Source organism: Pteropus alecto, unplaced genomic scaffold (assembly GCF_000325575.1).
Source record: "Pteropus alecto unplaced genomic scaffold, ASM32557v1 scaffold220, whole genome shotgun sequence".
Taxonomy (NCBI): Eukaryota; Metazoa; Chordata; class Mammalia; order Chiroptera; family Pteropodidae; genus Pteropus; species Pteropus alecto.
In genome coordinates, this window is record NW_006430043.1 from 2,951,761 (window position 1) to 2,975,285 (window position 23,525).

Consider the following 23,525-nt stretch of genomic DNA (forward strand, 5'->3'; position numbering starts at 1 on the left):
GACTATGATAGGGGCATGATAAGGGAACCCAGAGAAGGGAGCTATCGACAGACTGGGGATCACTGAACTAATCTAGAGGGATGAGTTGGATGAGAGAGTATGCTACCTTTAGGAAATCGCAAGAAGTATAGCACTCCAGAGCAGGGGTTCTCAAACCTGAGTGTGTGTCAGAAGCACCTGGAGGGCAGACTCCCAGGCTGCAACCCAAAGTTTCTTATTCAGTAGGTCTGAGGAGGGGCCCAAGAATTCCCCTTTCTAAGAAGTTCCCAGCTAATATTGAAGCCCAAGGTTCTCAAATGTGATATGCTGCTTCTGAGCTTGTGAATAACCTCTAAGCCTCATCTATAAAACAGAGATTGTAAGAGGACCAACTGCAGAAGGTTATGAGTGTTAAAAGATATATTACACATAGGCAATTAACACTCTGGTACACAGAAAGCACTTGAAAAACGGTGTTTTATTATCACTATTATTAGCTAGTGAAGTGTCGTGGGGGAGTTCTTAGCAGAGAAATAGCTGATTAGATTAGCATGAAAAAAAATTCCCTTTGTTATCCAGGGATAACAAGAATGGACTGTGGTGAGACCTGAGTCGTTAAGGAGACAGCTTAAACAGTTCTAGCAAGAGACAAGGCACTCTGCACTAAGGCTAAGGCCCTGGGAAAGGAGAGGAAATGGACTTGAGAGCTATCAGGAGGTAGAATTCAGGGAACAGGACCCATCCTAGAGGAAATTTGAACTTTTCAGGAACCTCTTTAAAAAAAAAAATACTAAAAATACTAATTTCATTTATTTATAGTTTCTTTTGATTATAAATGATAAATGATTTTTATAAAAATTCGAAGATTATGTGTAATGTAAAAAAGTAAAAATCTCTTCTAATTCCACACCCAGAGATGACTTCTGTTGACAACTTGCTTTATATGTCTCACGATTTTTCCCTGGAAATTCATATGTATTTTTTAAAGAAATTATTCCATAAAACTTTTTTCCACCTGATTTTTTTTTTTCCACTTAGCACTATGACTCAGTTCTTTCCATGTCAGTAGTTAAGAGATGACTTTACTCTTTTTAATGGCTGCACAGTATCTCTTTTTAGGGGGGTCCCAGATGTCATTCGCTGGTTCCTTATTAATGGACACTTGGGGCCTGGGAGGCTCTAGAATCAGGTTTCTCCTTGAGGGCAGAGATTTGAAAGCAGTTATCCTAAGGGCAGACACTTGTTGGAGCTTTGACCAAGTATACTGAAGCTTTCTGAGCCTCTGACCTTCCTGTTTCACAGGTGGCTACGAGACTCTAGCTTGGTGGGTCAAGTTGTTGTGCTTATTTTGGAGGTCTTTATCATTGGGCGGGTGTTGATAGGTAGCTTTTAGTTTTGCTTTTTGATAGGACACAGGTAGGAGTGTGCTGAGTGAATGTAAATTCATGCCCATTTTGGCCCTGCCTCTGGTCCATGCAGGGACTCCGACCCCCTGAGGTGGGCAGGTGGGCAATAGGGGCTTGTTGGCTCTCTTCTTATAGATGCAACCCATCCAGCCCACGCCAGCCGTGCCCCAGCCTGCTGTGGTCATCGCCAGCCCAGCCCCAGCGGCCAAGCCATCTGCCTCTGCTCCCATCCCAATTACCTGCTCAGAGACGCCCACTGTCAGCCAGTTGGTGTCCAGTAAGTGGCTCCTGGAGGAGGTTGTGGAGAAGGGGAGAGGCATTTATTCGGACACCTGACCTCTTTAGAAGCTGCTCTCCTTAATAGACTTCCTGGAGTTTAAACTGAAAGGATAAATACCCAATGCCAGGGACTGGCTTTCTTATTCCCACTCCTACTGAGCTGGATTCTAGGCATGATGATAGTGGAGGCACTTCTCTGAGAAGCCTAGCCATTGGCTGTCTCTCCTGTGATCTCTCACCTGGTATTTGAGGAATGCGTATGGCCAACAGATGTGCTTAGAGGCCAGGAATAGGGAGAATGGGGAGGGTCAGCAGTCAGAGCTGGAAGAATTTGAAAACATACCTCTATCTCCAGACAGATTGGTCCAGGCCCCCTTCCCCCGATCTTGTTTGTCTTGGAGACAGGGTTAATGAGGATCTTAAGGGTGTGCTGGCCTTTTGCTAAATGTCTTCATCTTTCTACACCAGGCCAGGACAATGGACTAGATAAGCAGTGATGATTATCTGTTTTACACACTCACCTTTGGTTTCTTCCTCTGGCCTAGAGCCACATACTCCAAGTCTGGATGAAGACGGGATCAACTTAGAAGAGATCCGGGAGTTTGCCAAGAACTTTAAGATCCGCCGGCTATCTCTGGGCCTCACTCAGACCCAGGTGGGTCAGGCTCTGACAGCGACAGAAGGCCCAGCGTACAGCCAGTCAGCCATCTGCCGGTGAGTAAGGCTGCCTGGGCAAGGTCAGCACCTACTCAGGCATCTGGTGCCACTTGGTGTTCACAGGGACCTGGGTTTCTGAACCCTTCATTTTCCCTTGTTCCTAAAGGTAGATACGAATACCTGGAGTAGCCGAAGACTGATTAGGTCCTTCCGAGGGAGGACCCTCTGATATTTATCCTCCAATCCTGAGCATTTTATATGGTCTTTTGCGGGCAGAGATTTGAAAGCGGTTATCCTAAGGGCAGACATTAATCTATTCAGGAATCCTAGAGGGAAAGGAGTACAGCTTATGAAATTAGTCACAAAAGTACAGCTTATGAAATGAGCACCAGACGCTCATTCAGTTCTTGCTTGGCTCTCAACTATACCCCACCATCACCCGTATCCTGCTCCCATCTCACCGTCTTACAAGGCATGACTCTAAAGTCATGTAGCTGATTTTTCTGTGTGCATTGTACAACCTGGTTCTGGTGTCAGTATAATAGAAGGGGTTGCAGAGGGTTTCAAACAAGAATGAGTGCATGGCTCAGGGATGGCCGAAAAGTTTCATCTGCCTTCCAATTCCATAGATAGACTAGGGTGCCTATTAGACTCAGCGCCATGTTGAGAATTCTATAGTCACATTTGGGCTCAGCCAGAAAGAGCAGTCTGACTTAGAGTTGCTGCTGTGAGAGTGAATTTGGAGGAGGACAGCACGCACGACGTCCATTTGCCGTTTCTGGAGACCTCTCAAGTATGACTCCTCAAAGGACTTCACTCATTTGGGTGTGAAAGTTCTAGACTGGTTGTTCACAAAGCAGTTGCACTGTTATCACTATACTACTGAACTGAGGCCATGGAATAGCCCGTCTGTATGACCTGGGATATAAGACAGTTTGAGGAGTCTGGGCTTGACCAAACCAGGGGGATCCTGGTCGGGGTGGCGAGGGGAACATGAATATAGTCTCACCAGCCCTGAGGAGCAGCCCCTTGAGGAGAGTGCTTATACCCAGGTGTGAGGAATAAGACATTCTCACTGTCCTTCTCTGGGTTTGGGTCATCTACAGGTTCGAGAAGCTGGACATCACGCCCAAGAGTGCCCAGAAGCTAAAGCCGGTGCTGGAGAAGTGGCTGAATGAAGCCGAACTCCGGAACCAGGAAGGCCAGCAGAACCTGATGGAGTTTGTGGGAGGTGAGCCCTCCAAGAAACGCAAACGCCGCACCTCCTTCACCCCCCAGGCCATAGAGTCTCTCAATGCCTACTTTGAGAAGAACCCACTGCCCACCGGACAGGAAATCACTGAGATTGCTAAGGAGCTCAACTATGACCGGGAGGTCGTGCGGGTCTGGTTCTGCAATCGGCGCCAGACGCTCAAGAACACCAGCAAGCTGAACGTCTTTCAGATCCCTTAGGGCTCAGCCCCCAGCCCTGTGTTCCAGCACTTTGTATTTGTCCCTTGGCAACCAGCTGCAGCCACGGCTGTGACAGCACCTGTCAATCTGCCACGTGTAGCTGTGCTTGTCCTGGGTCTTGAGACTCCACCGTGTGCATGTGTGTCAGCTGCCTTCCGTCTGTCCCCCACATATTGCACATCGTGGGGAGGGCAGAGGGGCTCACTGAGAGTGTTAGGCTCGGAGGTGATCATGCCAAGGGAGGGGATTTGGCGTGTCACTTAAAGAAGCACTTTGGTAACTTGGTTTTTGAAGGGTGAATGCTGGTGGGGAACCAGAAACTCCCCACGTTGGGGGCAGGGCTGCAGCAGCCCCTAAGAACTGACCATTAGCTCTTGTTTCAGTGGCGTTCTTTTTCCACCCTCTCTTTTCCTTTGCTCCTCTGTGTGAGCGTCACAGGTACAGCAGCTTGTCCAGGAGAACCACAGCCTCAACCCCCATTGCCCGCAGGCACACTGTCCCCTGAAAGGACCCAAGAGACACAGTTCTGAAAGGTGTGATGTGCTGCTCAGAAGGCCAGACTCAGTGTCTGCCTTGACCTCAAGTCAGAAGGTTCCACAGTCCTGGGGCCAGAACATGTCATCTCTTCTCCCGCCTCTCTCTGGTTCCTTTGGGGGAAAATTGCACTGAAGCAGAACCTTTTCTTTTGTAATCCATTTGGAAGGAAATAGCAGTGAATTCTAGTTATCTTGGGGTTGACCTGGGTCTGTGGCAGGTTAGGAACATAGTAAATAAGGTCATCCTCCCAGATTTTAATCTAATCTCTGTTAATGACCATCTCTGCCCCTCCCCCGCTTCAAAACCAAACAAACAGTGTAGGTTAAGGAACTTGCAGCCTGGAAAATCTCACTGCCCACGTAAGCAGGTACTTTGGAGAAAAATGAGGAAAGGAATGCTGACTCTTTTTCTCGTCCTTGCACTCTCCTCAACCTAGGACTGGGCCTTTTCAGAAGGGGCAAATTAAACAATAAATCAGATAGCAAGGTCCTGGGGGAACGGCCAACATCTGGAAAGAGCTGATGGCAGCCCAGGAAGGTCTCTTGGAGAAGCTGACTTGACTCTATTTTTCTTTGTAACTTTAAGCCTTGGATACTGAAAGAGAAATCTTATTTCGTCCAGAGTCTTAGACCCTGTGTTTGTGTAAACGATACCCCCAGTGTTCCACTGAACCAAGAATACCGCCGGAGCAGGATGGGTTTTGCCTCTAGAGCGGGTAACTATGGCACATCGGGGGTTGGCATCTCATCCGAGCTGCTAAGAAAGTTTCCCAGCCTCACTGCGGCTGGGCAAACCCTGGAATTCAGCATGTTCCTCCATGAAGTCAGGAGAGCTCTAAGAGGTTTCTTAGATGAGCCCAGCCTTGCTGTGTAGACCATCCCTAAAGGACCACAAGTCACAGGGGTCAGTCACCCCCTGTCTTCACTACTCTTGTCCTTTTGTAGCCAGGTCTCCAGCAACTGTTCTCCACTGTACCTCACATGATACACCCTGAGGAAGTGACTGCCAGGCAAAGGCACGTCACTGCCTCTGCTGGAGGTACAGCCACCTGCTAATCTAGCTTCCTCTGGAATGCTGCTTCCTTTCCTGCCTACAACTGATCCCTCCCAGGCCCTACAGTGCCAGCGTGGCCACCTTCTTGGTAGCCCTGCCAGTGAAAGGACAGTTGTGTGCCAAATTGCCACACACACACACTCCCACTCCACTGCACTGGGACCAAGCAAATCTGGCAGAGTGTAGTTAAGTGTGAGGAAGGCTGCCCCAGCCTTCCAGGAGAGAATGTCTCCCAGGGGAAGTCTCCACATTCAAGTTCAGGATTATCGACCTATTTCAATGAGATGATATGCTCACTAGGGAGGGGCATGATAAACAGGTTTTCAGGAATAAAGTACCAGAGTTAAGAATTCAGTGATCTATACTTCAATAAATTAGAGAGATACAGGTTTTCACCTTCAAATACTTGCATTCAGATATGCTTTCTTTTTTGAGGAGACAAGTGGGTCACAGCTGGTGCTTTGGGAATAGCACATAATTCAGGGTGTGTCCGTAGCAGTGGATATGCAGGACACCATCTGCCCTGTGTCAGAACAGGAAAAAGATAATGAACTGCTGGTCTAAATTAGGTCTGACCAATGCTTTCTCAGCTCCTCCCTTGTCTAAATCTATCTTCCTAAGGCTGGGTTAGAACTAAATCGTTTTCTCCTCTGCACAAAGGATGGGTAGGTCTTTCAGAGGAATGATACCAGGGTCAGAATATTTGTAGGCTGAATTCTCCAGGCAGCAGAGTGCAGGGTGACCCTGAAGTGTGCCCAAAGCGGAACTCACCAGCCTGTGATCTTTGCTCCTGCTTCCCCACTGTAGAGCTCCCAGGAAGCAACTGTGGCCCTGAAGTGGGTTTTCTGTTTTGTTTTTGGTAGCATCAGGCTCTAAAGGGAGTTGATATAAATTTTGTTTTGGAAGCACCTTTCTGAACTTAAAGCCAGAGCTCAGTGGCTCCTTTGCTGTGGAAAGGCAGGAGAAAGAGCAGAACTGGTTTCACTGTTTGCATGTGGTTTTTTTGTTTCCATTTTAAATGAAAGAAAGACCAAAACTTTCTATGTCCTGGTGAATTAGCTGGGGCCTTTGACCCTGCACTACACATGGTATTTTATTCGGGTGGGGTCCAGGGAAAGAATTTGGCCAAATGGATTGAGGAACACATTTGAATTCAGAATGAGAGACCCTGACATTTTTGTGTTCTTAGAAATCCAGTCACCTTCCTATGCCTAGATTCCTTTGCTGTCTCAGAAGCCAGGCTCTGACACTGAGGTTCTGGCTGGCCTCCGGACATGGGCAAAACTTGCTGAGGGCTAGAGTGAGGGGAGGGGAGGGGAGAAGCACTTGATGTAGTCGTGTGGAATAAACAGTATTTTTCTTTTGTACTGGTCTGCTGTTTCTCCTTCACCTCTCAGGGTGGGGATATCAGGGACTCATGTCAGAGGCCAAGAACTCGTTTCAGTGAGCTGACTTTGTAGCCTGGAAAATACCATTGCAAGAGGGTGAAGGTCAGTGCCATGGACTCCCACTTTAGATGGCCCTGTCCCCAGCCCTCCAGCCACAACACTCTCCATGGGGTGCAGGGTCAAGGAGATATGCCCTTTCTCTTTATAGACTACCCTCCTAGTACCTAGGACCCCAAGCCCCCTTTCTGGCCCGTCTTCTTTGGGTCCTGACAACAGACTTGCTATTGGTATGCATATTCCCAGGCCTAAGAGGTGACCAAGGGGCAGCTCTTTGTCAGAGAGCTGGGTGGGCAGAGCTTGGGTATGCAGCCTGGAGTGTCTATACATATACACAAAACCTTTAGCAGTGTGAGATGGGGCTGCATGGGGAAGAGAAGGCAGGCTATAGGCTGGGGCCCAGGACTGGGGAATAGTCTAGCATAGAACTTCAAGGAGTCTTAAAAGTTTAAATTCAAACCTGGCCTTCCAGGTTGCTACGAAGGTACATTAAACATTATAGGTGACTAGATCATTCACAATTAGCCTAGTTTATACTTAATAAAATTTAGGTACATGGTAAGTGTGTCTTCAGTTTTGCTCTTCCCCAGGCCTGCAAATATTAGAGGCAGGCCTGATACTTGCATTTAGAGCGGCTATAATAAGGGTCTCTCTCTTTGCTTGTCTACATCCTAGGAGTAGGGTTCATGCCATGCTCCCATATGGCCCTCCCCCTTCCCTCCTCCACCTACCTGGTCTTGAGGTCTGGGCTACATAATCTAAACTGGTGAGAGCAGGGCATCATCTTTGATTCTACCCAGCCAGCACTTCTGAGGCAGGCACTGTGCTGGGTTCTAGATCACGCTCCACCACACCACCTCCACCCAAAGGACAATAGATATCAAAGATTCTGATGTAAAGCTTAAGGATTAGAGGAGCTTTACAGCACTCTGAAATAATAAGGCAAAAAATTAAACAGAAGCCAACGCTTACCTCTGCATAGATCTCACAACCCTAATATTAGTTGCCCACACTAGGCTGTGATTCCTCAGTACCCAGGCCAGGGGCACAGAGTAGGTGCTTGATGACTGAATGTATTTCCTATCCTCTCCTTCAAGGCAAAAATAAGAGCTGAGACCCTGACTTCAGGCTACTAGGAGAAAACAGATACAGACGGTTCTGCTTTGCTATGCAAGATTTAGAAGGTAATATGTGGGAGTGAATGGAATCTAAGTAGCAACTGGCCCTGACTGGAGAGAGGCGGCTCCCACCAGAAGATTCAGTGGAGGCTGTTATCTCTGGCTCAGACCAATTGAGTGTGGTTTCTGGCAGTTGGCCCAGGAAGGTTTTAAAGGAAGAGCGATGAGTTTGTGGAGAAACTTTAGTTCCTATTATCAAGTCTAGGATGTTCTTTTGGGTTTCTGGACCCAATTGCAATGTATGTATTTGTGAGTGTGTGTAGGCTTCTGCACACCAATAAGCAATTCTTGGACACCAGTAGTAGGGTGTCCAAAAATTCAACTCAATTCTGACACTATCTATCTGGAGATAGCATTTGATTCTGCAGATAAAGGTCTCAGTCCCACAAGACTACCCTCCACTTCAGACACCATATCCTGTGCTTCTGACCAATCAACTTCATATTGGAGGCACCAACGACCCCCTCCATCTCAGGATGCCAGTCGCAAGTTCAGGTTGTTACCTGTGATTCTGACTAAAATCAGAGGTTCCCACAATCCCCTCCTTGGATTTGATTAATTTGCTAAAAAGGCTCACAAAACTCAGGAAAACTGTTTACTTATTAGATTACAAAGAATATTAAGGATGCAAATCAACAGCCGGATTTAGACATGCATAGAGAGAGGTCCTGAATAAAGGGCCTTCTGTCCTTGTGGAGCTTGAGGCCTGGCACAGTTGCGCTAGTAAGTGTTCTGGTTCCCCAACTTGACTCCTTCCTTTTGAGTTTTTATGGGGGCTTTATTACATAGGTATGATCTTAACTCATTGGCTGTTGGTGATTAATTCCACCTGTAGTTCCTCTCCCTGCCCCGGAAATCAGAGGGTAGCACTAAAGTTTCCAACCTTCTATTCATAGTTGGTTCCCCTGGCAACCAGCCTCCACCCTTAGGTGCTTTCCAAAAGTCATCTTCATTAACATAAACCCAGTTGTAGTGAAAAAGGGCTTATTATAAAAAAGAAGACACCCATTTAACTTTTATGGCTCAAATGTTTTACAAAATTGTATCAACAAAAGATTCTCCCAGGGCTCTTAACTCTCAGGAGATTCCAAGGCTTTGGGGAGCTGTGAGCCAGAAACTGTGGATGAAGACCAAGTATATATGAGAAGTATATTTTGGTCATCCAAATGACCAGATACATATGTTAAATAAACAAAAATTCAACCGAGTGAATTTGAAGATCTGATTGGCTTTATTCAATGATTCACGAAATTGAATCATTGCAAGGAGAAGAGTGGGGCAAGGGAGCTATTAGGGAATGAAAAGAAAGGATTTTTTTTTGGACCAGGACATCTTTTCTTTAGGGGAAGGAAAGATTTTTATCATGTAGATTGTCTTGCCTCTTCTTTCTAAGAGGATGGAGAGGGCTTCTGTGACAGATTACCTTACTGGTGCTTGACCGGAAAATTCCAGATTGGTTAAGGACAATTAAGGTTATATTTCTGGGAGAAGTTAAAACTGCAATTTGATCAGGTGTGAAATCTAAGTTTGCTATCATGGGATTTAGCTCGTATTACATCATTCGAGGCCTGCAGTTTTCTCTTTAACATATTTCTTGTAAGTCACAATATCACACATGTTCAGTGTGCTATGGAGGGCTGTGTAGGGTGAACTAATCTGTTATGAACTAGAGAAGATTTGGGCTGGTTTCTGGACTAGAGATGAGAGTTGAAGGGAACCTGAAGTTGCTTGGGACTGTGTAGGTGTGAAAACTTTTGATTTCCTTTTCTCTCAACTGCAGAGTCATTCAAAGAAGCCAGACTCGGCCCCACAGGCTGTCTGTATGTGATGTAGGAAGATGTAAAAAGTTAAAGCTAAATGGTCAGTCCCTCAGAAAAGTCTGCATGGATAATGGTTTCTTCCTGTACCTAGAGGAAAATGCCTAGTGATTGACCTAGGAACCAGCAACAGTGACTGACTTGAGCAAGTGAGAAGAGAAGCCTACGGGATGGATGGGTGCTGATCCAGGGAGTTTGAGCCCTCAAATCATTGCATTTGATTTGTCTTAAGAGGAAGGCAGGACAGGTGCTAGGGCCCCCTTTTTGTCGATCATAATACCTAATGCTCACTGATCACTGACTATATATTAGGCACTAGTCTAAGCACTCAACATGCATTATTTCACTTCTTAGCATAATTTTATAAACTAAGAACTATTATTATACTCATTTTACAGATAAGGAATTGAGGCATAGAAAAGATGAGGAATCTACTTAGGATTGCTTTGCTTGTGAGCAGCAGAACTAGATTTTGAACCCGGGTGGGCTGTCTCAAGTGCCTGTGCGCTTAACCTTACCCCATACACGGTGAGATCAAGGGACTGCTATCTTTCCTGATCTTTTTGGTAGGATTTCCACATTTCCACCTACCAGGGTAAACCTTGCTATGTTCCATTTAAACAGTATAGTTTCGGGACCTAATCTAGGGGAAAGCACCCTTCGCAATGAGGCTCAACTTCACCTAATGGTCTAGAACAGCGCTCCCTAACCTTTTTGCCACTAGGGACCAGTGCTCCTATGAGAATCTAATGCCTGGTGATCTGAGGTTGAGCTGAGGTGGTGATGCTAGCGCTGGGGAGTGGCTGCAAATACAGATGAAGCTTCACTTGCTCGCCTGATGCTCACCTCCGGCCGTGCAGCCCAGTTTCTAACAGGCCACTGAGAGGTACCTGTTCACGGCCCTGGGGGTTGGGGACCCCTGGTCTAGAATACTGAATGTGAAGCTCTGTGCCATGGGTTCTCTGGTTCATTAGTCATATTTATTATGTTAACAAGAGCCATGATTTTTGTCATGGGATGAATTTATGGGTACAAAAATTTGGTTTATTGATAGGTGTTGCTGGATTCTCAGGGAAACACTGGTGATCTTTTCTTGGAGGCAGAGCACCCAGGGCTGGCCCTGGTATCCCTGATTCCAGCTTTAGCACTCTAAATTACTCTGTTACATTGAAGAAGGGAGAGGAAGGAAAAAGTCTTCTCCTCCCAGTCATAGAATTTCCTCAGGGCTTAAGGACATAAATCTCAAGGTTGATCTGCATTCTAATTGAGTGGGGCCAAGGCTTTGGAGTCACTTTTCATTTCACCTGTTTATTTCAGAATTAATTAGAATTAAGGTATGGAAAACCTTTGTGAAGTTTTTATTTTGTTTCAGAATTTAAACACAGGCTCAAACATTTCCAAGAAATACAAGTCTGTCTTTTTCTAAACATTTCCCAGAGGACAGGGCTCCTTGATATTCCTGGATATGGCACAGTTATCTCTTCTAAACATCTAATTTCAATATTGTTTTAGTTTAAATCTATTCTCTTTGAGCTATTTTTCTGCATGTGAGGAAACACGCTTCAACCAATATTCCTTCATGGGCACAATTTTCTGAAAATTCAATATTCTCATCTCTACAAGGTTCAAATTCACCTCTGAAAAGAATAGATAGGAAGCAGATCAATTTTAGGTTATAACCATCCACAGGGACAGGGTGGTATGATGGTTAGATGCGCAGAGTGCAAGGTCAGTCAGTCAGACTTTACCATTGTCTAGCTGGGTGAACTTGGACAAGTTAATTAATTTTTCTAAGTCTCAGTTTCCTTATCTATGAAATTAATCTAGGGTGATGTGAGAATGAAATGAGATTATATACATAAAGCACCCAGTTAGGGCTTGGCTCAGTAAATATGAGACTGTCATTATTATTTGCTCTGTATCTGTGTGGTTCCTAGGAACTTGTACTACCAGCAGGGAGGGATCGCCATAGACAAAGCCCAGCTAAGAGAATTGAGGACCTGGACTATAGTTCCTGGCTTGGCTGCTCATTTATGTAATATTTGTTACATATTCAATAATATATATTTTTGTTAAGTTATGAAGCACAATGATGAAACAATCACCCATGGACCTACCATTCAACTTAAGTAAACTATTACCACTGTTCAAGCTACTTTTGAGTTCCTCCCTTAGCCCACTCCCCTGTCTTTCCTTAATGTGATCATCTAGGGTTGTGTTTATCTTTTTATTCTTTTTAAAAGAAATGTGTGTATATTTCCCTAAATGATGTATTGCTTAATTTTGCTGGGTTTTGATCTTTATAAAGTGATGCCACACTATACGAAGACTTCTGCAATTCCCCCTCGTAATTCTAAGATTGATTTAGTCATGTGTTTGAGTGTAGCTTTATTCATTTTTCACTGCTGTATAATATTTTCTTGTACTCCAGTTTATCCTTTCTCATGTTGGTGGACATTTGTTTTGTTCTGTTTTGCTGCTATAAATAATGCTTACATGAACATTTCATACAAGTCTCCTGGTATGTTTGTGCAAGAGTTCTCTAGGGTATATATGTAGAGTGAAGCTGCTGAATCACAGAATAATTTTCAGGATAATTCCTAAAGAGGTAGTCTGCTTGATCGATCTGCCCTCTCTTAGTCTCAGTTTCTTCATATTAAAAAACAAAACAAAAACGTTTATGAGGATTAACTAAGACAATGTATGTTAAAATACTACTAAAACCATAACATACCATACAATATGTTAATATTTTTAGATAGGATAATCACAACCCAATCTTAACAGAGAAGCAGAAATGGGCTAGTGGAGACTGGAGTTAACATTTATTGACTAATTATTATTTATGTGGCATCTTGGCACTTTATTTAATCCTCACAACAATTTAAGGAGGAGGTATTATTTCCACTAATTCATAGATTAAAATATTGAGGCTCATAGATGTAGTTACTTGCCTAGGAATATGCATCTAGTGATGAGCTGTTGTTCAAACAAGGCATGGTTCTACCTAATAGATGTTTTAAATACCCCAGATACAATGCTTGAATACAAAGGATTTTGATTATGTCGACGTAAGAAATGTCCAAACCTGTAGGGAATTTTAATGAGTTTATTTGAGCCAAACTGATGACAATTGCTGGGAAGCATTAAGAAAATGTTCTGGAGATTGGTAGTTTTGCAGCTTATTTTATATGGTAGAATCGAAGGAAGAGACGTAGGGAGGGTTCATTGGTGGTAGATTAAGGGAGGAGGAGAAAGCAGAGTGAGGAAATCTGTGAGATTGGATAAAAAGTAAAATGGAAGAACACACATTTATTTTACATTGGTGGGTACCGGAGTTCATAACTAACATTTACAACATAGAGATGGTATGTGGGGGACAAGATAACCATAAGGGGTTCTGTGGTCGCGTGCTGGTGCCTGAGGGGTTTGGAAAAAAGGGGTACTCTGACATTCCAAGGGTATGTTATCTTACGGGCAAAAGGACAATAAGAGGCTTGCTTAGGGTAAAGATTGACCTTTGTCAAGAAAGCTACAAGCCCAGGATGTGACTACCCACCACGACTTTTTAGTTAGAAATTTTTATGTTCAGACCATCCTATGTGGTTACGTTTGGGCTCTGAGTTTGTAGAGCTCACCATGCTGGCCTCCCCTGAGCTCGTCCGATTTAGAATGTGGCCCCTTTTTCTTTCACAATTATGACATCTCTCTTTTAGTCTCTGAGCCCAGGTACTTTACCCACAGACACATGTTTTGAGATAAAACTGGCTCAGAGGAAGAAAATATGGCTTGAAGAAATACTGAATGTCACAGGAATGCACCAAGACTTGGACGCCAGGGCTTTCTAAGGTAAGAAGAGGAGTAAGCCTAGAGCCTTCAAAAGAGAAGCCTGTGGCTGAAACTGGGTGTATGCTGTCAACTTCATGTCAACCTTTTTTCTCTTTCTTTCCTTTTTAAAATTCAATAAACATATATGTCCTATTGAATGCAGGAACTATACTAGGAAATATGTAGAACATAAGCCTGAAAAAGACTTATTCTTTATTCTTTAGGCAATCACAGTATAGTGAAAAAGGCAGATACATACAATATTTTAATTCAAGGCAGACTGTAAAAAACTCAATAATGTAATAGAAAAATGAACCAATACTTTCACATACAGGCAATGTCTTGTAGTGAAAATGTCAGGCTCCGAAGTTGGCATGCTAATTTAGCTCTGGCCAATTTAAGCCCTTAGCCTCCTCTCCTTATTGGTAAGATACTTACCTTTAAAATTGTAATTCTAGTTCAAGATTGTCTTAAAGATTACTGATAATGTACTAAAGTTCCTGGTATATAGCTAATGCTCAATAAACAACGGACATTATTATTTAATCCTCAAAGTAGGAAGGTGGAGCAGATATGGTCGGCCCCACACTTCAAATGAGGAAGCTAAATATCAGTGAGATTAAGCAATTATGCTGAAGTCACCCAACTAGAAAGTGAAGACGCCAGCCCAAATCCTGATCTTTAGACCTCCATCTTTTAAAAACCACAACACTTTCACCTGTCTTATGCTTTCATGTTCAAATGCATTAGGAAGAATGAAGAAGATGACTACAGAAAGAAGTGGCACTTCAGCAGAATCTTGACCTCCAGAGAGGTACGTTTAAGGAAAGTATTCCAGGAGCAAACAAACGCACGTACGGAGCATTTGAGAAACGGTCAGGAGTCCTCCAGGGTTGGGTGTGTGTTCCGTGAGACTAGAGCGAAGGCTCCATCCACGCCTCAGGGTGCCGACTTGGTGCTTGCTAGGTGCCAGAACGCAGGTAGCCACACGGAGGGACGTTTAAACCGAGACACCTTAGGCACGCCAGGTTGTCTCCCGGATCGCCCAGCCCATCTTCGGGGCGGGGAGCGGTGGAGCGTAGCTAGCCTATCATCACCGCCGAGGCCGACGAAGTCTCTTTTTCATTGGTGAGTAACCAGGTGACGTCACGTTCGCCGGACCGGCAAAGGGAGAGGGCGCCATGATTGGTTGGCGCTGGGGCGGCTGGCGGTGGAGGAGCCTGGCGAGTCCAGGTTTCAAGTCCGTGCTGAATTTTCTCCTTCCATATATCGAGGCCGTGGCAGGCTGCGGAGGGCAGGGAGTGAGCTGGGAGGAAACTTGGGTTTAGTTCTAAGAGCCGTGGGTTGACCGGAAGTGTTTTGGGGGCCGACCGGAAGCGAGGCCTGGAGGGGAAAGGGAGCGGGTGCCGGGGGGGAGGGGCTCCCTGCAGAGGGGGCGGGGGGAAAGGTGCGAAAGCGGTGTGGGAGCGCGGGGTAGGCAGCGGGTCGCTGCTGCTGGTCTGTTTGGGAAGCAGCGAGTGACCACCACAAGCAGAAGGGGAGAGCCCAGAGAGTAGGAGTGTGGGAGTCTAGGGCTGCCTCTGGGCAGTCTGGAATAATTGAGCAAAAGGGCCCTCGCGCGGCTCCAGGGAGCTGCGTAGGAGAGATTTTGGAAGTCAGGGCAGCCCAGAACAAGGAGCCAGGGGTACGGGAGATTAGGTTTGCGGGCAGTATAGGAGTGTGGGAGTCTAGGGCTGCCTCTGGGCAGTCTGGAATAATTTGAGCAAAAGGGCCCTCGCGCGGCTCCAGGGAGCTGCGTAGGAGAGATTTTGGAAGTCAGGGCAGCCCAGAACAAGGAGCCAGGGGTACGGGAGATTAGGTTTGCGGGCAGTACATGTCGGGCTTGGGGTGGCTCGTGGGTACTGCGTGGGAGATCTTGGTTTAGAGGTTTCTGCAGTCTTGCCCTCGTTGGGTAGAATCACACTACTCACCTTTATACAAGAAACGGTGTCTCCTGGGGCAAGGAAGGAGCCAGGATGGCCTGGGCTCTGAAGTTGCCTCTGGCGGATGAAGTGATTGAATCTGGGCTGGTGCAGGACTTTGATGCTAGTCTGTCGGGGATCGGCCAGGAACTGGGTGCTGGTGCCTATAGCATGAGGTGAGTGAGATTTTCTTAGACCTTGTAACTTCTGAATAACAAAGGCAGGACAGAGAATAGGGGTGGTTGTTGGGGGGAAGGAGTGTATAGAGTTAAAGAAGCTGTCTGCAGTTAGGAAAAAGGACTTGTTTCTTTTGTTGTTTTGAGTAGTGAGTATTGTGGGAGAAAGGGAACAAGGGATTATAGTCAGTGTCATGTCTGCAGGGTCAGTGGAAGAAAAGAATGACCTTTGATTAGTAACCAGATGAATGTTGAGAGGCAGTTGTGCCTGTGTGGGAGACTTGTAGACTGATGGTGTGTGTGTATGTGTGGATAGGTTGGACTGACTGAACTTGTGTGAAGAGGCCACATTGAGCATCCGAAGGATGTCCAGAGAGTTGGGAGCTAGGTGGTAATGGTGAATATTGGTTGACTACTTTTTGGAAGAAAATGTGAGAACTTGGTGAAGTTCACATATCTTGTATGTTAGCCTGCTTTAAGGCTTTATCTAATTCTAGGGTTTCTGACTTTTGAAACAGCTATGAAATGAAAAAGCATCAGAGAACTTTTAGATGCTTCTAGAACTTCATGTATCAAGCCAAATGTTGATAATAAATAAAAATGTCCTTGGAAAGCAACATAACTTTCCCATGTAATTTATTTGCATGCATTAGCTACTTCATTCTCCTAATATGGTTTGTTTCATTTATAAGATGTGCAAGAATAATGTCTGGGAATGTTGAAACATCTGCGTCTTAGGGTTAGATGGAATATATTTGGGTTTCTAAATGCATTATAAGGTTTGATCTAGATGAGTCAAAATAGACTTTAGAACTTAACACTATAATTGGGTTTAGGGGTGTATAGGGGAGAGATGACTTTTATGGAAAAAAAGGACAGATTTTGCATTCTGATAGTGAGATCCTTTAAGAGTTACATGACATAAACTGCCATTATCCCTGTGAAAGTGGACTTTCCTCACTGAAGTAAAATAATGAGTTAGAACTTAATAATTTTAGGAATCTGCTTACAGTTAGAATAATAAAGGCTATCCATGTATACATATTTTAGTGATTTTCAGGGAAATAGTTCTATCACACAATACTCGTAGTCTTGAGAAATTTAACTCTAGTTTTGCCTGCCCTTGTTTACATAAGTTTGGCCATAAAAATAGATATTAACTTGATCTGAAAGTAAATGTCTGGATCCTGAACTTGCATGTCATAATTTGATGTAATATTTGACGATTTATGCTATTGTTCATGTAAAGGTTACCACAGCAAAAAGTTTGTTTTTTTGTCCAGGTTATCAGAGTTTGGGATGGAGATAATTAAACATAACTCTACTTGTTATAAAAATAGTTAACATTGTCAACAAACATTCGTGCATCTACTATGTACTTTCTCTACCATGTGACCTTACATTGATGAATGCTTTCTGTGTCATACCTTGAGCGGTTTTCACAGGTAATAGTAAGAATGGCTTGTATATTTACACACTTAGAATTTTCTGCCAACATCGTATCCACAAATATTTTCAAACATTTTATGTTTTCCCAAGAACACAGTGTGCCAAAATTTAAATTATTTTTTTTCTTTGCTTTTTTCACCTTTTTCATGCATTTTGTTCTTGTCACTATTCTCTTGGCTCTTGCATACATTTAATCATTTGCGTTAATTTGTGTTAATTAGATAGTAGTTCTCAAACTTTAGTATTCATGAGAGTCATCTGGAGTACTTTTTAAAAATAGTTTGCAGGGACCCATCTTTGGTGATTGTCTGGGGCACAGACCAGAAATGTTGCTTTTTAAACAAGTTCTTAGATGATTTTGATGCAGGTAGTCCAGGGACCACATTTCAAGAAATGCTAGAGGAGTTCTTGTAGACAAAGGCAATGGTTTTTTGCTCTTTCTGTTTCTCATTTTAATTAGACCTTGTGATTGCTTTTCCTACACCTTCATTAAGGAAAATGTTCTCTTTGACAAGCAATTTGTTTTGTAAAATCTTTCTCTAATATATTTGTTTTATTCTATTTTGCTTATTTATAATGGTCTTGTTTCAAATCTGTTGATTTATATTTTATGGATTCATCTTAACTGGATTTCTGTTTTCGATTCTTGATCTGCCATTGTATTCAGTAGTTCTTTACATAAGTTGTCCTTTAAAGTTCTCCTGACTTTTTTTCTTACATTTGAATATATAGCACAAATTTTATAGTTAAAATAAAGGAGATTCCCTGAAAACATGTTGAGTGGAAGAAGCCAGTCACAAAAGACCGCTTAACATATGGTTTCATTTCTGTGAAATGTACAGAATAGGGAAATTTCTAGAGACAGAAAGTAGATTAGTAGTTGACTAGAGCTGTAGGAGAGGAGGAAACGGAGAGTGCTAATGGGTACCATTTTGGAGGGGGCTGTGTGATAAAAATGTTCTAAAATTGTGATGATTGCACAGCTCTGTGACTACACTAAAGACAATTGAATTGTACACTTTAATGGGTGAATTATATGACATAGGATGTGTATTTCAATAGAACTGTTATAAAAAAGAGTAAAGACTAAATTTTGTGTTAAATTTTTTTTTTCCTTTCATCTTTTTTAAGTGGAGATGAATTCACATTACATAAAATTAACCATTTTAAAGTGGACAGTTCAGTAGAGTTGTGTGTTCACAATGTTGTGCAATCACCACCTATCTAATTCCGAAACATTTTCATCACCCCAAAAAGAAAACCCTATATACCTGTGAAATAATTGCTTCCCATTTCCCACTCCCTTCTTTTCCTAGTAAACATTAATATGTATTACCTTTCTATGGATTTACCTATTCTGAATATTTTATATAATGGAATCATATAATGTGTGACTTTGTGTCTGGCTTCTTTCACTTAGCATACGTTTTTGGAGTTTATCCACATTGCAGCATGTTTTAATAGTTCAGTACCTCATTCTTTTTTATGGCTGAGTAATATGCCATTGTATCTATCACAAATTTTTTATCCATTTATCCATTGATGGACATTTGGGTTGTTTTCACCTTTTGACTTTTATGAATGATGGTAATATAACATTATGTTTCTAAAGAAAATAACAATGAAATGTTTATAAACATGTACAGGTTTTTGTGTAGACCTATTTTCTGTTTTTATTGAGGTATGATTGACATTGTATTAGTTTCAGGTGTACAATGTAATGATTTTGATATTTGTGTGTATTGTGGAATGATCACTACAATTAGTCCATCCACATACATAGTTACAGAATTTCTTTTTTTCTTGTGATGAGAACTTTTCACATTTACTCTCAGCAGCTTTCAGATATACAATACAATTTCTTGTGATGAGAACTTTTCAGATTTACTCTCAGCAGCTTTCAGGTATACAATACAATAAAATATTGTATATAGTCAAAATATTGTATATTGTATATGCTATACTAGACATATGTTTTCATTTCTCGTTTAGCTGTAATTTAAAGACTATTTTTTAGGTTCACAGCAATATTGAGAGGAAGGTACAGAAATTTCCCATATACCCCTGCCTCTATACATGTATAACCTCCTCTATTATTAGCATCCTCCACCAGAGTGGTACACAGTGTGTACCTACATTGATGAACCTATGTTGACACATCATAATCACCTAAAGTCCATAGTTTGCCTTAGGTGTTGTATATTCATGGTGTATATTCTATGGATTTGAACAAATTTATAATAACATGTATCCATCATTATAGTGTCATACAGAGTATTTTCACTGCCCTAAAAATCCTCTGTGTTCTGCCTGTTCATTTCTCCAATTCCACCCCTGGCAGCCATTGATCATTTTACTGTCTCCATAGTTTTGCTATTCCAGAATGTCATATAATTGGAATCATAGAATAGGTAGACTTTTCAAATTGGCTTCTTTCACTTAGTAATATGCATTTAACGTTCCTCCATGTCTTTTCATGGTTTGATAGCTCATTGCTTTTTAGCAGCGAATAATATTTCATCTTGGGAAGGATCAGTTTATTTATCTGTTCATCTACTAGTTACTTCCAAGTTTTGGCAGTTATGAATAAAGCTGGTATAAATATCCACGTGCAGAGTTTTGTGTGGAGATAGTTTTCAACTCCTTTGGGTAAATACCAAGCAGTGCGATTGGTGGGTCGTATAGTAAGAGTATGTTTAGTTTTGTAAGAAACCTCCAAACTGCCCTTCAAAGTGGTTGGACCAATTCGCATTCCTCCCAGCAATGAGTCAGAGTTCTTGTTGTTCCACATCCTTGTCAGCATTTGGTGGTGTCAGTGTTCCTGTTTGGCCATTCTGGTTTGGTGGTGTCAGTGTTCCTGATTTTGGCCAACAGGTATGAAGTGTATGCTTAATTTTTTTCAAGAATCGCTAAGCTGTTTTACACAGTACCTGAACCTCTTTATGTTCCCACCAGCAGTATACAAGGGTTCCTGTTTCTCTACATCTTTGCCAACACTTTTTTTTTTTTTTTAAATTAAAGCCTTCCTAATGAGTATGAAGTAGTAGCTCATTGTGGTTTTGTTGTACATTTCCTTAATGGCCATGATGTTGAATGTTTTTTAATGTGCTTATTGGTCATTTGAATATCTTCTTGGGAGAAGTGTCTATGCAAGTCCTTTGCCCAGTTTTAAATTCTATTGTTGCCTTTTTGTTGCTGAGTCATAAGAGGTCTTTGTATATTTTAGATACTAGATCATTATCAAATACATGGTTTACAAATATTTTCTCACATTCCGTAGGTTGTCTTTTCACAGTCTTGGTAATGTCCTTTGATTCACAAAAGTGTTTAATTTTGATGAAGTCCAACTTATCTGTGTTGTCTTTTGTTGCTTATGCTTTTGGTGTCAACACTAAGAATCTGTTGCCAAATCAAAGGTCATGAAGTTTTACTCAGTGGTTTCTTTTAAGAGTTTTATAGTTTAAGCACTTATATTTAGGTCATTAATCCACTTTGAGTTAATTTTTATGTATGGAATGAGGTAGGGGTCTAATTTCATTTATTTGTCATGGATATCCAGTTGTCTCATTCAGCAATGTTCATTCTTTCCCCACTGAATGTTCTTGGCACCCCCGTTGAAAATCAAATGGCCATAGATGTAAAGATTTATTTGTGGACTCTCAGTTCTATTGATTTGGTTGATATATCTATTTTTTTTTTTTTTTTGCCTGTACCACACTGTTTTGATTACAGTAGCTTTGTAATAAGTTCTGAAGTTGGGAGATTTGAGTCCTTCTACTTTGTTTTTCTTTCTCAATGTTGTTTTCAGTGTTCAGGGCCCCTTGTAGTTCCATATGATTTTGAGAATTGGCTTTTCTTTTTCTGCAAAATAGATGATTGGAATTTTGTTAGTGACTTTATTGCATCTGTAAATAGCTTTGAGAATTCTACCATCTTAAAGTAATAAGTTTATCAATCTATGAAGATAGAATGCTTTTCCGTTTATTTAGGTCATCTTTAATTTCAGCAACGTTTTATAGTTTTCAGTGTGTACAAGTCTTTTTACATCATTGGTTAAATTTATTCCTACGTATTTTATTCTTCCAGATGCTGTTAAAAATGAAATTGTTTTCTTAATTTCCTTTTTGAATTGTTCATTGCTGGCGCATAGAAACACAGCAGATATTTTTGTGTGTGTTGATCTCATGTCCTGCAACTTTGCTGAATTCATTTATTAGCTTTAGTAGTCTTTTGTGGATTCTATGGGATTTTCCGTAGGTAGAATCATGTCATCTGCAAATAGAGATAATCTCACTTCTTTTCCAGTTTGTATACCTTTTATTTCCTTTTCTTGCCTAATTGTTTTGGCTAGGACTTCCAGTACAATGTTGAATAGCAGTGGTGCATTCTTGTCTTGTTCTTGATCTTAGAGAGAAAGCTTTCAGTCCTTCACTTTTGAGATGTGGATTTTTTTGTAAATGCTCTTTTGATGTTTAAGAAAACTTTACATTCCCACCAGCAGTATACAAGGGTTCCTGTTTCTCTACATCCTTGCCAACACTTTTTTTTTTTTTTTTTAAATTAAAGCCATCCTAATGAATATGGCTAATGAGTGTAAGTTTTCTTCTATTCTTAGATTGCTGTATATGATGTGGTGGTAATATATGCATAACATAAAATTTCCCATTTTAGCTATTTTTAAGTATACAGGTCAGTGGCATTAAGTACATTAACATTGGTGTGCAACTGTTAACCACAGTCCACCTCCAGAACTTTTTCCTTATCCCAAGCTGATCATCCCAAGCTGAAACTCTGTACCCATTAATCACTAATTTCCCCCAGCCTCTGGCAACCACCATTCTATTTTCTGTCTCTATGAATTTGACTACTCTGGGAACCTCATAGAAGTGGAATCATATAAATTTGTCCTGTTGTGTCTGCCTTATTTCACTTAGCATAATGTCTTCAAGATTTTGCTGAGTGTTTTTATCGTGAAAGGGTGTTGAATTTTGTCTGGTGCCTTTTCTGTGTATATTGAGATGATCATGTGGTGTACTACATTAATTGATTTTCTTATATTGAACCACCCTTGCATTCCTGGGAAAAATCCCATTGGTCATAGTTTATAATCATTTTAATGTGCTATCAGATCCAGTTTGCTAGTGTTTTGTTGAGGATATCTCTGTCTTTATTCATAAGGGACATTGGTTTGTAGTCTTTTTTTCTTGTGATATCTCCATCCAGGCTTTGATATCAGGATAATGCTGATACCATAGAATGTGAGGAAGTGTCCCTCCTCTTCTCTTTTTGGAAGAGTTTGAGTAAGATTGGTGCTGATTCTTTAAATGTTTGATGGAATTCACCAATGAAGGCATCTGGTCCTAGACTTTATTGAGAGGTTTTGGTTACTGAGTCAATCTCATTATAAATGGTCTATTGAGATTTTTAAAATTCTGTTGTTACTTTTGGTACTTTGTGTGTTTCTAAAAATGTGTCTGTTTTACCTAAATTATCTAATTTTTCGGTGTGTAAATTATACATAGTATTCTCTTATAATCCTTTTGTTCCTATAAGGTTGGTAGTAATATCTCACTTTCGTTTCTACTTCTATTTGTATCTTTCTTTTTTCCCTAGACAATCTAGCTGTAAGTTTGTCAGTTTTGTTTATCTATTTTAAAAAACTGACTTTTGGTTTTGTTGATTCTCTACTATTTTTTAATTCTGTATTTCATTTTTCTCTGTTATTTCCTTCCTTTTCCTGGCTTTGGGTTTAGTTTGCTCTTCTTTTTCTAGTTCCTTAAGATGTAAACGTAGATTATTTGATATGAGGTCTTTTTATGTAGGCATTTACAGTTACAAATTTCTCCCTGAGTACAGCTTTCACTGTGTCCTATAAATTCTGGTACATTTCAATTTCATTTTCATTTGTTTCAAAGTGTTTTCTAGTTTCCCTAGTGATTTCTTCTTTCACTTGGTTGTTTATGAGTGTGTTAATTTCCATGTATTTGCAAAATTTCCAGTTTTCCTTCTTTTATTAATTTCTGGGTTTACTCCATTGTGGTCAGAGAAGATAGTTTGTATGATTTTGATCTTTTTAAATTTACTGAGAATTAGTTTATTGCCTAACATGTCTGTCCTGTAGAATGTTTTATATGTACTTAAATAACATCCCTATTCTGTTATCGTTGAGTGGAGTGTTCTGTGTGTATCTGTTAGGTCTAGTTGCTTTATAGTGTTGTTCAAGTTCTTATTGATGTCAATAAGATTCTTATTGATCTTTTCAATAGATGTCCTACCCATTATTTAAAGTGGGATATTGAAGTTTCCAA

General features: G+C 41.6%; 2 protein-coding genes across 11 annotated transcripts in view; both read left to right on the forward strand.

The window, feature by feature from the left end:
- POU6F1 (POU class 6 homeobox 1) overlaps window positions 1-4,932 on the forward strand; it is a 21,788-nt gene extending 16,856 nt beyond the window's left edge. For all 6 annotated transcript variants that reach the window (XM_025045460.1, XM_015588529.2, XM_015588527.2 and 3 more), the window contains 2 exons: window positions 2,210-2,378; window positions 3,428-4,932. In XM_025045460.1, coding sequence (XP_024901228.1) covers window positions 2,210-2,378; window positions 3,428-3,773 — 515 coding nt within the window. In that variant the 3' untranslated portion in view covers window positions 3,774-4,932. The remainder of the gene's footprint in view (window positions 1-2,209; window positions 2,379-3,427) is intronic.
- Window positions 4,933-14,797: 9,865 nt separating this feature from the next.
- The window catches only part of TFCP2 (transcription factor CP2), a 46,767-nt gene continuing 38,039 nt past the window's right edge, over window positions 14,798-23,525 (forward strand). For 2 of the 5 annotated variants that reach the window (XM_015588542.2, XM_025045501.1), the window contains exons 1-2: window positions 15,059-15,329; window positions 15,490-15,768. In XM_015588542.2, the coding sequence (XP_015444028.1) occupies window positions 15,647-15,768 (122 nt within the window). In that variant the 5' untranslated portion in view covers window positions 15,059-15,329; window positions 15,490-15,646. Of the gene's footprint in view, window positions 14,872-15,058; window positions 15,330-15,436; window positions 15,769-23,525 lie in introns of those variants that run through there. The other 3 variants (XM_006904586.3, XM_015588546.2, XM_025045513.1) reach the window with 2 other exon arrangements.